This window comes from Platichthys flesus, chromosome 7 (genome assembly GCF_949316205.1).
Source record: "Platichthys flesus chromosome 7, fPlaFle2.1, whole genome shotgun sequence".
Classification (NCBI taxonomy): domain Eukaryota; kingdom Metazoa; phylum Chordata; class Actinopteri; order Pleuronectiformes; family Pleuronectidae; genus Platichthys; species Platichthys flesus.
In genome coordinates, this window is record NC_084951.1 from 18,027,349 (window position 1) to 18,044,285 (window position 16,937).

At 43.6% G+C, this 16,937-nt stretch overlaps 1 protein-coding gene across 6 annotated transcripts in view; it reads right to left on the reverse strand.

Annotated features, from left to right (window-relative positions):
* The window catches only part of LOC133956546 (cyclin-dependent kinase 17-like), a 37,182-nt gene that overhangs the window by 8,708 nt on the left and 11,537 nt on the right, over positions 1-16,937 (reverse strand). For 5 of the 6 annotated variants that reach the window (XM_062391684.1, XM_062391682.1, XM_062391683.1 and 2 more), the window contains 5 exons: positions 8,855-8,988; positions 5,853-5,978; positions 492-548; positions 260-374; positions 38-132 (listed from right to left, as the gene is read on the reverse strand). In XM_062391684.1, coding sequence (XP_062247668.1) covers positions 38-132; positions 260-374; positions 492-548; positions 5,853-5,978; positions 8,855-8,988 — 527 coding nt within the window. Of the gene's footprint in view, positions 1-37; positions 133-259; positions 375-491; positions 549-5,852; positions 5,979-8,854; positions 8,989-13,217; positions 14,718-16,937 lie in introns of those variants that run through there. The other variant, XM_062391681.1, reaches the window with a different exon arrangement.

Here is a 16,937-nt window from a genome sequence, read left to right on the forward strand (position 1 = left end):
AACACACACAATAGCCATGCAAAGTACAGGCACTCACCAGGTACTCAAACACGAGTGTCAGGCACTTGTCAGTGTGGATAATGTCATGGAGAGTGACGATGTTGGCGTGCTTCAAGTCTTTCAGAAGAGACACTGGAAGAAGGAGACACGTGAGACACTGTCAGTCGAACAAAGACAACGTGTGAGGAGAATTAAAACATCTCATAGCGCAGGGAGCCGCATCAGCACTGAGGTTATGTCCCAAGAACGGCGTCCTCACCTTCTCGGATAGCCGTGCAGGGGGCGCCCTCCTCGTGCTCCAGTCGGATCTCTTTCAGAGCCACTAAATTGTCTGTCAACTTGCTTCGACCCTTAAACACAGTAGCATAGGTCCCCTGGAGAGAAAGAAAAACACATGTCAATGCATTCGGAAAGGTAAAACAACATACAGAGTATTTAAAGACTTGTATGTGATTTGTGTTCCTTTCACAGATTTTCTGTCGAGAGCTCACCTCTCCAAGTTTGTCCAGTTTGATGTAGGTCTCAAGTTTCCCAAAGCCGATTTCAGACTAGAGAGAAGAGAAAGAAAAAAGTTTAGGGACATAATGAGCGCTACCATGATGAATGATCACTAAGCCAGTGACCCATTTATTTGGCTATAATCTGATTGTCGACCAGTCTTGGCCTCCTCACCGTATGTAAGATAACCACTCTTGAATAAAATCCTGCAGGCCAGGGCTTTTAGTTCAGATTGCAGTCCCAGTGCGGCTGACATTTGGCCTATAACTGCAGGGTCTGAGTCACCATACTTGTCATTCACTGTGTGTCTGTGTGTCTGTGTTTGTGCCAAAACAACAGCTTGGTTTCTCCAACACTCTCTACCGAACTCATGCTGCAATTCAATCACCACTGAATTATGGCCATAGAAACATCTGTGTGGAACACCTGCTGACACAGTTCAGCACCACAGAAACTGTACTAGAAGTCCAAATCAGTCTGCCAAGGTTAACCCCCCTATCTTGCCATGTTGAGAAAAACTTCCTGGATCCACCCCTATATCTTGTTCCATTCCAAATTTGAATGGGCTACTCCTTGGATCATGGTCCCATAATCCTGCTGAATTACAAACCAGAATCGCACACAGGAGAGCATATACCTCCATCAAGGCCCGACAGTCTCCTTAAAGTCAATCAAGAAGCACCAAATTTCACACTCTCATAGGTATCAGTTCCCTAAATATGCCAGATTGTTTTTTATCAAGATTTATATGCCATGTGCAATTGGACAGTGGAAACTTTCCTAAAGGTCTTCTCTGGTTGTACAGCTATATTAACTATGTATTATATAAATATATTAATTTTCAACAGGAGAGTGGATGTACAGATGGACTGCACACAAATGCAGGTGCATGACACCTCGTTCAAGAAATGAATTCATATTTATTTTGGGCTCTAGATGTCTATGTCACTCAATAACAACATTCAGGATGTAGCATATACACACACATCTCAACAAAATGTAATTTCACCGAAGTGTCTGTGTGGCAACATTATCAGTTGTGTACACAATGCATGTATTTCTTGGCCACAGGAAGTCAGTATAATGAAAAACTACTAGGGGTTGAGCTTGAGATCCACTCCAGACGGCCTAATGGGGATAAAATATCCCTTCTAAACATTTCTATGGATAACCAACAGACTTACTTCACATCTGCGTACGCGCCGTGAATTCAGAATTAATCCTGTTCTTAGTTAATAAAGGTTTAGCTGCATAATGTATGTAGCCCCTGGGTTTTCAGGTCATGAATTATAGATGGATGTAGCTATGTCAAGCTGTGATACCCACAGGCCTGCCAGTGTTTATCCCTCATGCTGACAGTTTCCCTCACTTATTTGTCTTTCTCTGTCAGGGTCGCCTCAGCTGCGGTTAATCCGCGTTCGTCTCTCCGAACGTACCCATCTCCCTCAATCTGGTGCTGGCCCGATTGAGGGAGATGGGTAATGCGTATACGAGTGCCAGGCCAGCGCTTGGGTGTGCGGGGGGAGGGGGGGGATCTCTAGTGACCAAGTTAGCTGATGAAGCATGTGATATCTTCAAAGCCATGTCCAACAGCCAACATCCCGACACGTTTCGGACTCAAGAAGACACACTTACACGGGGAAACAAGTGTATTTGTGTGTGAGTATGTGCGGGTATGGGGACAAGTTTTAATTCTGCATAATTAATTAAGAGACATAATAATATCTATGTATTAAACCCAATGTGTCTTTTTTTATATCTGTATTTTGTGATGCTTGAAAAATGATAAAAGAAAACTGATATAACAAAGCCCAATAAAAACGGTGCGTGTGCATGTAGTATTGGGACTCGAGTATGTTTTGTGTGTATTGGATTGTGTGTCCCTGTGGGCAAGAGAAAACTGTATTTGTGAAGATGAGACATACAACCTATGCTGAAATGCAAACACACTGACCCTGCTCTCACACATACACACCCACACCCACACACACACACCCCGTGTTTGTGACAGGGGCTGTCAGGAGCTGTGTAGCTCTTTTGACAGAGGAGTCAGTCTCATGGGCCAAATCATACACACACTCGTACAAACCATGACACACACACACACACACACACACACACACACACACACCGTGACACACACATACATGGTGACACACAGCAATACACACACAGTGACAGACAGACATTCAAAAACATACAAAACACACATTCATAACCACTCCACTAAAGAAATGTGTGGCCTCTCGCCTTTTTGAAGCATCTATAAAACAAAGGAAAGCCCAGCTCTTCACCTCCAGCCCATTCTCTGCTTACAGTGTGCAACTGCGCTCCCTATCTCTGTACCATACAATGCTTTTTGTATGTGTGCGCGTGTAAGTGTGTGTGTGTGTGTGTGTGTGTGTGTGTGTGTGTGTGTGTGTGAGCTCGTCCCTGCGTATGCTTTTGATGGCATTGGGTTCATTCCATTTCCAACGCTCCAGTGAGCTTACTCAGCAGAACTAGGTCAGGCCAACTTTGAGTGATCAAATTAAAGCAACATAAAACCAAAAACAAAATGTGTGCTCTGTCCGAGCCCCGTGCAGAAACCGAGGAGTCGTGCAGATAAATGGACCCGGCGGCAAAAGGGAGGAAATGTGAGAAGAAAGATGTCTGCAAAGTGGATCGAATGTGTATCGGGGAAAAAAGTCCATTACCTCTCCAGCACTGAGTAGGAGAGGGAAAATGACAGCCCTCCACTAAGAGGAGAGGTGGCAGTAAATGGGATGTGGGAGGAGAGCCTGCTAATTAACATGATGTAGCCGGTCTGGGCTTCGATCAATCAGCCAGTAAACATCTTGCTCTGAGTCGGCTTCTACATCCGCTGATCACAACAGAGTTTTACCGAAAGGGAACGGAAGGAAAATTAAGTTAAGTAACGATGTTTTCAGTTTTTTGAAATGTAATTGAATATATAGTGAATAGCTAAAATCGTCAGTAATTAGCGAGAGGCGCACATAAACTGGTGTCTATGAGTTTTAAATTAATAATGTATCTATTATGCTGTGGGGTTGAATGGGTTAGAAGAAAGTGTGACAACTCATTCATTGGCAGAGTGGGTCATCCACTAATCAGGAGGTCGGTGGTTCGATCCCCAGCTACTTCGGGCCGTGTCTTTGAGCAAAACACCGACCTCTAAATTGCCCCCCTGACGGCTGCAGCAGCAGCGTGAATGGGATGCATGATAGGGAAGCACTATATATAGAAGCGCTGTACGAATGCGTGTTCGAATGGGTGAATGTGACTCGTAGTGTCCAACGCTTCCAGCGGACGTTAGGACTGGAGAGGAGTTTTATAACTGCGGTCCATTTAACATTTCCTCAGCACCAGCGAACACTGGATCTCATTGGACGGCTCTGTGAATAATTGATTAGGAGTGGGCAGCAGCCATGAGAGAAAAGAGATACCAACCAACTTCAGTTACATTACATTGGAAGCCATTCAGAGATCATGATACACAGCTTCAGACGCAATGCACCTGTTATGCGACACCGGACACATGTTCTATGTTGCAGCAACGAATTATTTATTCAATTAAAGGATGACTAAGGGCACTTAGGAGGATGAAGTCAATTTTTTATTTTTTTTATCATTTGTAACTTTTATTTAAAAATCATTTTGTTCTAACTACAGGTGCTTAAACTGTCCCATGGCACAAAATAGGCCTCAAACATACGGTGCAACTAGTTTGATGCACAGTCAAATACGTTATTCTGCCTGGTTGCACCATGCTAAATTAATTAAACACTACACCTGCACTCAGTCAAACCCATACCTCTGTTAAGGCCTCTTAAAGTGAATCATGCTACATCACAATTCACACATGCATGGATATTACTTCCCTAGACTTTTTAAATAAAGATCTATCCATCCGTTTAACAAGTGTCATGGATCTAGTTTGGTAGTTTTTGTCTAATCTTGCTTATAAACAAACCCACAAAAAACAGTCAGGGTTAAAAGCCTTAGCAGAGGTAAAGATAAGCTCCACATAAACTTTGCGCTCCAGTAAAGACTGGTTCTATCATTCATCAAAGCTGCCATTTGTTTTTTCTGTAACTCCACTTTGACTATTTGTTCCTCCTTGTTTACAGCATCTGATCACTTTTTAAAACAGGTCTCCTTGTCATTAGTTCCCCTCATCATGCCTCTCTGCGTCTTTCCCTCTCTCCTCCCACCTCCCTGCTCCCTGGCTCACTTCAAGGTGTCCCAGCGTGGAATCCTAGTCAGGAGAGGAGCAGCAGCAGATGAGTCTGGCACCGCTGCTGAATTATTGATTCATCTATTGCATCACGTCCATGCAACAACCGCAGGCCACACGCGAGCCGACAAACAACGTCAGAAAAGTAATGACACTCGTTTATTTTGTGAAGACGCAAACATCCCTACAGTTTATCCTCTTCTTCTGATCCGCTCTCACACCCATAAACCTCTCTTCTTCCCAGCAAACTTTCCTTCAAACATTCCTCCCTTTCATCTCCACGAGACTCCTGCAGAAAAGCTGTGTCATTAAATAGCTGCAAGCAGGGAGCCGGAGGCATGGCACAGGCCTCCGTTCAATAATTACAGCAAAACTGCTTGATGGAGGGCGAACCCTTAATGCTTTCCCATAGAATTTCCAGACTTCTGGGAAATCATGTTGTAAGGTAAATGCACCAGTAAGGCAGAGTGAGTTGGTATTTTAAGAGAACGTCCATACGAGGGGGAGAGAGTGGGGGGAACACAGATCAGTGCACTCAGTCGTGTATGGGGGGAAACTTAAGAAATGAGTGTGATCGCAGACACAAAGGAGTGATGGGAAATAAAGGGTGACCAAAATGAAAAAGAGAGACTGAGCAGGAGAACTATTGCAGCATTACAAAGGGGTGTAAAGGGACATTCTGCATATTCATGAATATCTGCCTTTTCTTACCAATCTATACCCCCCGCCACCTCTTCCCTCACCCACCCCCAGTTTCATACTCATACTCAGTCTTGGCCTGGATACATAATGTACACTCCATCATTCATCCCCTACTGAGCCATTGTAAGCTCTATAGCATAACTCAGTTTACAATGAATCTATGTTTGTGTCAGTGCATATAATGGCCCGAGAGGACCATGTTGAAAGGTGCACAATGGCACTTAAAGTTCATGTTACTTTTGTTTCTCAACAAAGCCGCGTCAAGAGAACAGCACACACCAGACAGTGCTCCCAAAAATACACAGGGACCGAAAAACAACAACACCAAAGCGGCCGACTGAAACTAGTTTCAGCTGCTTTGCACACACATACACAAATGCAAATATACACACAAGCGCACACACGGAACACTGACCAGTGAAGCACGTCGTAGCCTGCGGCTCATGGGTTTGTCGAAGGGCGGGCTGTTCATTGCGAACTTCTCCAAGTAGCCCTCCGGTAGCCTGATATCAGCTGGGAGAGACAGACGCTTGTTTATGTCCTGCAACAGAGAATATGAAGAGAGAAAGAGAGGTTTATGAGTATTGTCTTAGATCATCTTCAGCTTCTACCTAAATCTTAACCATATGACTGTAGTCCTATGTTTGAGGGAGGAGTCTCCTCCTCCGTTTCCTGTTCCCACAGTGAAAATATTAATTTGCATTAATACACATCTACAGTGTTTCAGCTTTATTCCATAAAATGTGCAGATAGAAGAGTACATATTTTAATACAAATTTATCTAAATAAAAAGGATATGTGAAATCTTTTAATTGTCCTGTAACATTAGCTACAAAATAAAACTAATAATAATAAATTAAGCCAAAAATAATCACAATACTAAGTGTAAACAGTTAAATAAGGAAGGGTAAAGACGACATCTCAATCTCAACATTAACAAGCATATTAGTTTATTAACTAACCATCTTTAACCCTGGAGATTTGTACATTTCTAAGCCAATCAAAAGACTTGTATTTTTTTTATCCAGCCAGGGTAACTTGGCCTACTTTTCAGACCAACAAAGCCGCGTCAAAAGAATAGCATGCACGCGACAGCAGCTCAGTCAAATCTTCGGTTGTCAGGTGCCGTCTGCTTTTGTGAATGAATGACAGTTACAAGGTGTCAGCACAGAAAGGCCAGTACATAATAGGACGAGGTCCAATTTGGTTGCCGGCAAGTTTCAGGCGTATTTTCTGAACCCAGTGTTGGCAGAGTGAGAAGGTTGGCACACTGCTGGTCCCACACACTGGAACACATCTGGAGGCAGTTATTTTGATATTAATCACGGTTGATATATTGTTCTCCTGTTCTCAAGTAGCTGATTTTTCTTCCAGTGTGTGAACTGTACTGATGTCAAGATGGCGATTTCAATCAGGTGCTGTGGTATTTCTTTTAAAAAGTAATATTTAGTCAGCCTTCTGCTTATGATGACCTTATATTTACACCTTGTTTTTTTAACCTTATACTTTTACCATAAAGCAAAGGTTAAGTGAATACCAGGGACCAAACTACTCCCCATTAGCTGGAATAGCTTTCACTTCATCCTCCTTGCTGGAATGCAACTGTGGGCTGTTACTTTTCCCACAATGCATTCCTCCTATATGCTATCCATGTAGGACGTTTTCGCTGGCAAGGTGCTAGTCACATGTTGTTTCCATGGCAGCGGCGGCTGGCCCAGTCCCAACCGCCCCACGGTACATACCCTCGGTGTGTGTGTGTGATGTGAGTGTGTGATGATGTGTGTGTGTTTACATCTGAACGTCAGTGGGACCATGGAGGAGTGTGTATTTGCGTAAAGATGAAAGGCTGAGGGATTTCACGCCTGAGACGGTTTTATCTGAGCTCATTGGCTACGATAACAACGTGCAGCATTACATACGAGCACATTGCAAAAAATACAATATGACCTGCAGACCTTAGAGTAATTTGGCATTTTTAAGCTCCACTGAGCGTCTGATTCACAATAGAGTAAAATACAAGACAGTAAGATAAGAACAACAGACCAAAGCTGCAAATAGCTGCCACAAAAATAATAACTCTCTAACAAATGCACCCAAAATTTCATGCAACTCATACAACTAGTGACCTCTGATGTGCAAACACAGATACTCGCACAAGTGCACTCTCCATGCTCGTTTTTCAAAAGGACAACAATGGACACAAGTTGACAAAGACACTGACACTCATGCCCTCTTATCCACGGGCACAGACTGAATAAAGACCCACATATAAACACACGTGTCCCCGTACTCACAAAGCAGAACAGCTCTAGTAGCTCCCTCATTGTCCTCCTTAAACGTGTCTTTCTGTACAGTCACACACATGCGCTTTCACCGATGCATGTCTCTGACCTGCCACATGACTGCACACACACACTGACCGGGAGAGAGCGAGAGAGCGAGAGAGGGAGAGAGAGAGGAAGAGGAAGGCTGGCACTGTTGTAGAGTGCCATCCACATGCTCAAAGGAGGAGGATGACGAGGAAGAGGAGGAGGAAGAGGAGGAGGGGAACGCATGAGCAGAGGAGAGAGGAATGGACAGATTCCTGAGGGGAGAACGGCAGATGGGGGGAAGGGGTGAACAGAGGGGGATGGCTGAGAGGAAACACTGCTCTCTCCCGCCGTTCATTTTTTGTCCTCCACGTCTCCCTCCTCTCTCTTGTCGTCCCCAGAGCTCTGCTCCTCCGGTTTCTCCTCTTTCTTTGTCATACCAATAATTAGTCCTACGTCCATAATTACTGTCTCACTCCAGCATTTTCCTCCCCCCCCCTCGTCTTTCCTTCTCTGTGTGGTAAACATGGTCTAAATTAGTCCCTTCCACTGTTCACAGCCGTCGGAGGCAGCAGCCTGTGTGTCCAGAGGCATTTCTCCTAACACTGGTGTGCTCATCACTCTGCGACTCCTTCAAAACACACATGCACCCACACGGACACGCGTTCGCAGACTGACCAGGACATCAGGTATGTGGCAAAACAAAGTGACAAATTTACCTGTGCTTGGTCGGCACAGGTGCTCTCCCACTGACATGCAACTTAATGTACGTTAAATATGAGAGTCTCCGATTTTTGGAGCCCACTGCTTACACAATTCAGCCGCATCATTAAACTCAATAATTGATTTTAGTGCATATCTGAAGACAGCTGAGGCCAGTGAATGGGCCTGTGCGATTTATCGATCAAGCGCTACCATCTGGCAGAATGAATTGACGTCCCCTTAGCATTACCCTATAAACTGAGTTGTGAACAGTGAAGGACTGAGTGTCACAGTTGAATCTCAGTGAATAATGTTGTGTCACTGTGAGCTTTCCTGTGGATATATACAGTATATGACCACACTATTTCTGTTGTGTGTGTGTCAGGTGCGTCCTGGATATCCATACTTCATTAGAGATGCGCCGATGGTGGTTGTTCCTCATGCGAACCCTGACCGGACTCTGGACCTCATCAGAAGACGTCCCGGACGCTTGGTCGCTCTCTCCATCTGAACCCATCTTCACATTCTCATGGACGATACCTAGATAACGCACACGGACACAAACACACACACAGGCAGAGTGTTATTATCAGGAATTACGATCTGTGAAATTATACTGGCCAGAAATAACCAAACCTTAGCTGAACATTTTACATTCCTCTTTAATATCCTACAAAGTAATTCACAGATCATTTGTAAAGTGTTCAGTTGTAATGACACTGACGCTCTGTCACTCTTGAGTATTGTCGTCCTATTCTCGTTTGTCTCTCAATGTGCTCACATTTCATTCACCCCTCTGTGACAGCCATAGCAGGATCCCAATCCCCAGATTATGAATTGTACCACCAACCACGCGGGGTGTAAAACGAGTGCAGGTCTGAGATCGTTATTACCCTGCATGCAATGGGAGCTTCCCATCACTGCCTGCCAGTGCAACCCCCCCCCCCCCACACACACACACACACACACACACACACCCACAAACAATCCATCTGATTAATGAGTCACGGTGCTGCAGACAAGACTGCCTCCTTCGCTGGTGAGTGAGTAAATGTGGGGGGAGGGCTTCTCTTCGGGTTTGGTTTCATTGATGCCTGATAGCTCTGAAGTGTAGGTCATGTGTAGCACATGCAGTATGTGTGAGTGGGTGTGTGGGGGAATCTGACGACAGATAGAAATCATCCATGGGGACTTTTGTCACCGTCAGGACAAAAAATAAGGTCCTGATGCGAGACAGATTTTAAGGGATCATTGCAGAGTTAGTGTTAGTTTAGGTTTCATTTAGGGTTAGGGGGAAGAGTTAGAGTTATATTTTTAGTTGTGGGTTAGGTATAAGGGTCTATGGAATGCACAGGAAGAACACAAGTTTTTCTTTGGTTTGTTTGTTTTCTATTCAGTATAGAGGGGCTTGGCAGACGTCAAAGCTCACTTTACCACCATCTACTGTGTACACGTTAAACAGCCGCCATCAGCTGAGGAGAGGGAGATAGAGGGGAAGATTGGGGAGGATGGCTTAGACGAGAAGAAGGGATGAACCTCAGCTGAAGGACAGAACAAGGGAGGGCCAGATAGGTAACGCAATTTATTATAGAACACAGAGCAGGGAAATCCAACCTGAGGTTGATTCTAGGTCATGTGTGTGGCCCCTTTAGGTAGTAATAGGCAAGTTTTCAAAAAAAGATGACTGGTTTCTAATGAATAAAAAAATATTAAAGATACAGTATGGACAAAATAAAGAAACCTGTCTTTGTATTTTAATTATCTATAAATACTGCAAACTGGATTTTTGTAAGTAATAAGCACTGCTTAAAGCATGGACTGAAATATTTGTGAAGAATGCGCCATTTATTATCCTTGATTTCAAGCCTATACTGCAAGAGGAGTGGGGGAGGACAGGAGACCAGAGGTGCCTGGCACAGATAGAAGATTATCTAACCTGCATTTCATCGGTTTTAAATCTTCAGCTCATTTTCAGTTGAGCTTGATATGTTTTTATTTGTTATTTTTGTTACCAAAATGAGAAATGGAGAAGAGAGTGACCTGGAGCGGTAGATTTAGTATCTCACCGTCATATGTCCAGGTGGTTTATCAGACTATGCTGCTCTCTAAATAAATATAATATAATTCCAGTAAATGTTCTTCTGTTAGCCAAACATTCAAGTACTTGGCTTTGCAGGAGCTTCTACAAAATTGGATCAAAAATGAATTCCAATGAAGTTTTAACTCTACACAGAACATGATGGTTTTCTTGTGCAACCATCATGTTTTTTACAAATTGGATTATACTAATTTCTCATTTGGCCTGAAAAAGAGTGCTTATAGCTGCTGTGAATGGGGGAAAACCTCCCTGGGGTAGCACGGCCCCAGACCCACTTTGATGTGGGATAATCCCCAAATGTTTACATCCGCCTCCAGTCCTGGTGCTGATAGCAGCGGTTTCATTGTCACTAGTTGAGATGTTAACATTTTACAGTATATGTTAATATATAACAGATATTTGTAAATGAGTTTGAATAGAAGTCATGACTCATGATTTCTGTGGGCGGTGTGTGGCCTAGTGGTTAGAGTGATGGTTCTCCAACAAGAAGGTACTGAACCCCTAAATGGCCCCTCATGAATGTTGAGTGTACTAATTGTAAGTCGCTTTGGACAAAAGTGTCAGCTAAATGACATGTAATGTAATGATTAAATTACAGATGTCAAAAATCTATTCTTGATATCTACAACGTTGCTATATCTGCCACTGATAAAATGTAGAATTAAATGAAATTCATGACCTACTTTGAATTAAAACCTTCCAGAAACAGACGTTTTCTGAGCGACGCAAACAGTCAAACTACCTGTATAGATCCACGATACTAATTTCCACCTACATCTGTCCATTAGTCCAAATATCTGTTAACAAAAGCAGCATCTGCTCATTAGCAAAACACAACTCAAACACAATCCATGTGTTAATGCTCAGTAAACCAACCAGTCTGATGTAACAGCCTGTGGCCTCAAATCCAGACACAGTGATACAGGGGATGTGTATAAAGAACAGCTTGGTAAGAAAACCGAGCAGCGAGTCGTGATATCAGGAATCAACCCTCACAGCCCTGATGGTGAAACACTAAACTCAAGATAACCGACACCAGAACGAAGGGAAACTGATCCACGATACCTACATTCCGAAAGACGCACACATGACCACACACACTCACAAGCTGCGGGTAGCCAGTACTGCTGTTATGTCACAGCTCTTTCTCACTTTCAGAGACACCTGGAGTTTGTGTGTTTGTGTACAGTGAGGCGGATGCGGGTGCATGACACAGGGCGACTGACCTTCTATCACATTGGCACACAGAACAACTTAATAAGATAATGCTCAGCAAACGCCTGCAGAGTTTGCATCTGTCTCTCATATTCCAGCTTTTACCAACAGAGTTTAACACGTTCACTCCTCAAACACTTTCACGAGCCCAACTGATGGGGGTTATGGGTAAGATGAGTACATATATAAATATCGGTGGATGTATACATCCACCGATATTTATCTATTTGTCAATAATTCCTAAAAATGTCATTATCAAAATCTTATGACAACTAAATGTAATTCAGGCTTGATATTTTTGACAGTTTACTCTTAGTACTCTTTATTTTCATATCATATTGGGCCAATTTTTATCAGCCAACTGATAAATCGGAATGGTTTTGCTATACACACAAAAACATATCCTATTCTCTCAGTACACTCTCTCCCAGTCCCCTGCAGGCTCTCTCCACAGCAGACCAAGGGCAGACAGTAAGTTTCATGAGTTTCACCTGGCTCCCTGGGTGGAGCCCGGCTGCCCTAGTTAAGGTTGCTGACTCTCCGCCAACACGTCCTGAAGAGTGAGTGCTCTGCTTTTAGAAACATCCTTTCCTCATTCAACTCTGCATCTACTCCGCTAAGGTCGGAGCTGGAAAATCCACCTCTGCCAAATGTTGGCAGTGCCTCAGCAAATGATTGAAAAGCCAATGGAGAGGATGTTGAAAGAAGTAATGTCAGTCTAAGATTTGCTTCAAGAGCTTTTCAAAGAGTAATGAAATCCAGTTTTATTTTTTGTATTTCTTTAACAAAAGCCCTCACTTCACAAGGCTGGATATCGAGTTCAGTGGGTGGCTCATTGGTGCAGTGGTAGAATGAATAGACCACATGCGTTACTTACAGGCTTTGAACTTTTCTTTTTTATTTTTCTGGCCAATTTCTCAAACTGCTTGTAGTGTAAGCAAAGCACATCATACTCTCTGGCATATTTCTGTGTGGGTGGTGGGAATACAGATGCTGCAGTCATTGTGCTGAAATGCATTTCTATTAAAAATTCAAAAGAAGAAGAACCTGATGGCCTCTTCACTTCTCTGAGGAGTTCATAGGTTCCCTGAAGTTGCCCACATTTACTCACATGCAAGCACACACACACACACACACACACACACACACACACACACAAAAGTGTTGCGACTCTGACGGAAAAAATACTTCACACAAATCTATATCTTGTATCTGATGGACAGAGGACAGAGATTGAACTTAACTTCATATATTTGTATATACAGACATATTACATGTGCTAAAACAATGAAAATACAATTATTCTAAGACTTTATGACACAAACTATATAGTATATTGAACAATGTTTTACCCAAATATATTAAACTATATATATGAAAACTGCTGTGACGTGATCTGTATATTTGTTTGCCTGTGAGCAGATGGAAGATTAGCATGCAGATGAACTCGACTCACCGATATGGATTCCCGGAGCACGACGCGAGTCTAGCACTCGAAGCATGCGGAAGGGCGACAGCCTCAGCGGGGTGTCTCTCTCCCCCATTCTCAACCCGTCTCCCACTCTAGGGTCCTCCTTCCTGGAGTCTCCCACCCTGATGGGAGCACGTGCGGGGCAACCTTGGGGGTTGCCCGACGCATCCATCGTTCCAGAAAATTCAAAGCGCTGCAGCCGAGAGGTGCGTTTAAAAAACCTCAAAAATGCATGTCACCGAGAGATTTTGTCAAGAAATAGCGGCTCTAGTTGAGATCTTTTCTGTTAAGTTGACCTTTCGGGGGGAGGGGGGGACAGGGAGCTGTCACTAATTGTGGATCAAATCTATTCTTCACGCTGCCACCTTCCTTCCAGATGAACCACATGCACAGTGCAGGTTGCACCGGCACACGAAGCACAATACAACAACTCCCCCGGCTGCAACTCCACTTTAACTGACTCTGTCTCTTGCTGTAGTCACTCCCTCTCTTCTTTTCCTCTCTCCGCAGTCCCACTCTTGCTTGCTGACTAAGGAAGGTCAAACTCTGTGCAGGTACAGACAAACCGCTGCAGACATTGTCCGAACACGCGGCAGGCTGTAAACTGCTACACCCATCATCTATCTCAAAATAACAGGGGTTGTGCATCCATTGAAACTCAACGCACGAGCACAGGGACGCAAAACTCTCACACCAGGAAGTAAAACGCGGTCATCTGTCTGCTCTTCAAACTATCTGACCATTTCGGCTCCCAGCTCCTCCTTTCAAGCTTTCTCTCTGTTGTTTTTTTTTTTTCCTTTACAGTCCAGCGTCCAGTCTTTTTTCTCTCCTCCTCTCTCAGATCTCCTCCTTCTGTTATTCAGCCCACCACTCTGTTCAGGCAGTCGTAGCGCTCTCCCCGTCTCACGGCTGCTCCCTCCTTGCCTCTGGCGCCCCTAGCAGTGTTTCCAGTGTTGTTGGTCATCCTGCTCCCTCCCTTCACCTTGCGATTAGTCTCCTCCCTCCTATATGAAACCAATATCTCTCGCTCTCTCTCTCTCCCACCCTCGCTCTTGTCATCTGTCTGGTTCAGGAGATGGTGGTAAATATACAGTACAGTCCTGCTCTTTTTTTTCTATTTGGTAGCCAATGACAACATTTTCTGCCTGATCAGCCTCTTTTTTTCACTCCGTCTCTATCGCTCCATCTCGTTTGCCCGCTCTCTCTCGCTCCTTCCCTCCTCCACACCCTCTGCCTCCTCGTCCTTATCGCACTCTAGCACAGAAATTGAAACCCTGAGTGACGCCTCTGGCATCCTGAGCTCCCATCTTCTCCCTCGCATACGTTTTCCCTCTGCCTTCCTCTTTCCTTCTCCGTCGCTCCCCGTGGACCTGAAGCACAGGCCATTATTTATCCACCACCTGCGCACACGTACACAAGTGCTCCCCTGCACGTGCCACTGCACATAGCTACTGCACATGCCCTTCAAGACCGCACACATGCATCGCTCTGCCACACACAGAGCATACAGACGATGCATGATCACAGTCTCTGTACAAATCAATGAAGGCAACTATCTCAACTACAGGATGCATCTATTTATCTATCTATCCATCTATTACTAACCCATGTGTCCATATCAATCTACTACACTTAATACTCCATTGCAGGCATTTTAAAAGTAATAGTTACTACTTAATTTTCCAGTTTAGGTTGCAGTGTGAAGAATTTAGTGACATAAGTGGTGAAGTTGCATGTTGCAGGTGAATACCTCACCTCACCCTCCCCTTCCAAACATGAAAGAGAACCTGTGGTAACCTTTATTTTTCATAAAAACCCTGACGTAAATAAAAAGTATTTCAATGTAAAGGGCCCCTTCTAGGGTAAATAAAACAATTGGTATAATTTAGATGAAACACGTGAAAACATCACTAAGATTATTTTACATTAAATGTCAGATCCATTTCACCAAAATCTAACACACTGGACCTTTAAGTTAATTTTGTAGCTCCCACATCCAATCCATTTCTAGAGGTACTGCTTATCCTTCCAGGGTTGACATCGCAGAGCCAACACACAGAGATTTAAAGTCTCCAATTAACTTGACCCAAGTCTGCATGTCTTTGGACTGTGGGAGGAAGCCGGAGTACCTGGAGTAAAGCCACACAAGCAAGGAGAGGACATACAAACTCCATACTTGGAGACCCCTGCCCAGCTTGGATCTAAACTGGGACCCTTCTTATTTCATGGGGTAAATGTGAATAATTTATTCAGAAGATTATCGTTGTGGGAATGTATTTTTGAGAAATACAGATGGAGGCATAACGCGACAAAGGATGATGCAACTGTATCAGTTTATGAGACCCGCATGTTTATTTTGGATTAACCTCCCATGACTACCATACACTACTATGCATGTAGGTTGCATGCATATTTCCATAGGTTTCCCATAAAACGGACCTCGCCGCCATAGAAACCAACATCATTATAAGTGTTTAAATAAATGCATTGAATTGCGACTACATCCAAAATGTCAGCAAGATAAAGTATTAAATGCCATCTTTCCTCAAGATAATCTCAAGGATTAGCACATAAAAAAAAACTGTTCTTCAAATGTGTTCCGATAAGGTTAAAACCTCACCTCTCCCTTCGTGTCAATAATCAGGTTGTCTCTTCACTGACAAAACACAGAGGCTCACACACCCTGCAAGTCAATAAAGATGTACTTATACACCACCAGACTTGGCAGCAGACACAACTTGATGGTACAATTAACTAAGTTAAGTACATGAGCTCATCGCCATCCTGTTTACTCAGCACATCTTGGAAAAACATTAACTTTATTTAACTAGTTGGTGTGAAGGACATATTCAAATGAATATTTGGCTACAAGGGTGCTGTATCTTTTCCATCTAAAACCGACATGACCCTGGTTCATTAGGTTCGATTCTAGTAAAGAGTAATGGCCATTTACAGTGCATTGACAGACATATATTGATGTAGAGAGTGCTGCATCCTCGACTTTCATGCTGTGTAAAACGTCAAGGACAAAAGCTCATCCCTTCACCCATCCCTGTCTCCCTGTCTCTTTATATTCACATGTGGCTGCAGGCCAAAGATTTCTCTCTTGCCCTCTACGGCCTCCTTCACGCAGCTTTTATCTCCCTTCAAGGTCTCATTCACTGTCACAGTTTCTTGTTATACACATCTTTATGGTCCATATTTGCTCACCTACATTTCAGATTACAATTAAAATATATTGTTTCATCTTTTTTTTTTTTTTAATCATAAATTGGATAGTCTGCCTCCAGACTGGTGAGACGATAAAACTTAGAGTGCATATAGCATCCCAGAGGAACATGCACGCACAGAGAAATGCATGTGAGGCTGGAGGGGAGGGAGAATTTAGACTGCAGTAATTACATCTAAACCTTTTATCTGCATCTAAGGAATCTTATTATTCAATTACTGGGACCAGAGTGCCTACTGTAAGCTACCGGCTCCTCTTGTGCTGGTCCCAAACGCTCTATCCTCTTCCTCTCTTTCCTACCTACTCTGAAAATATATTCGGAATCCTTGCGGAGCATCCTTTCCCCTTAAGCGAGCCGCAGTAGCACACATAAAAGCTTAGAAGACGAACTACAAAAAAGAGTCCACTCCATTGTTCTTATTAAACCCAATCTAGGAGTGAGTGTGGAGGGTTAGTGTGAGTAAATGGATGGGTGA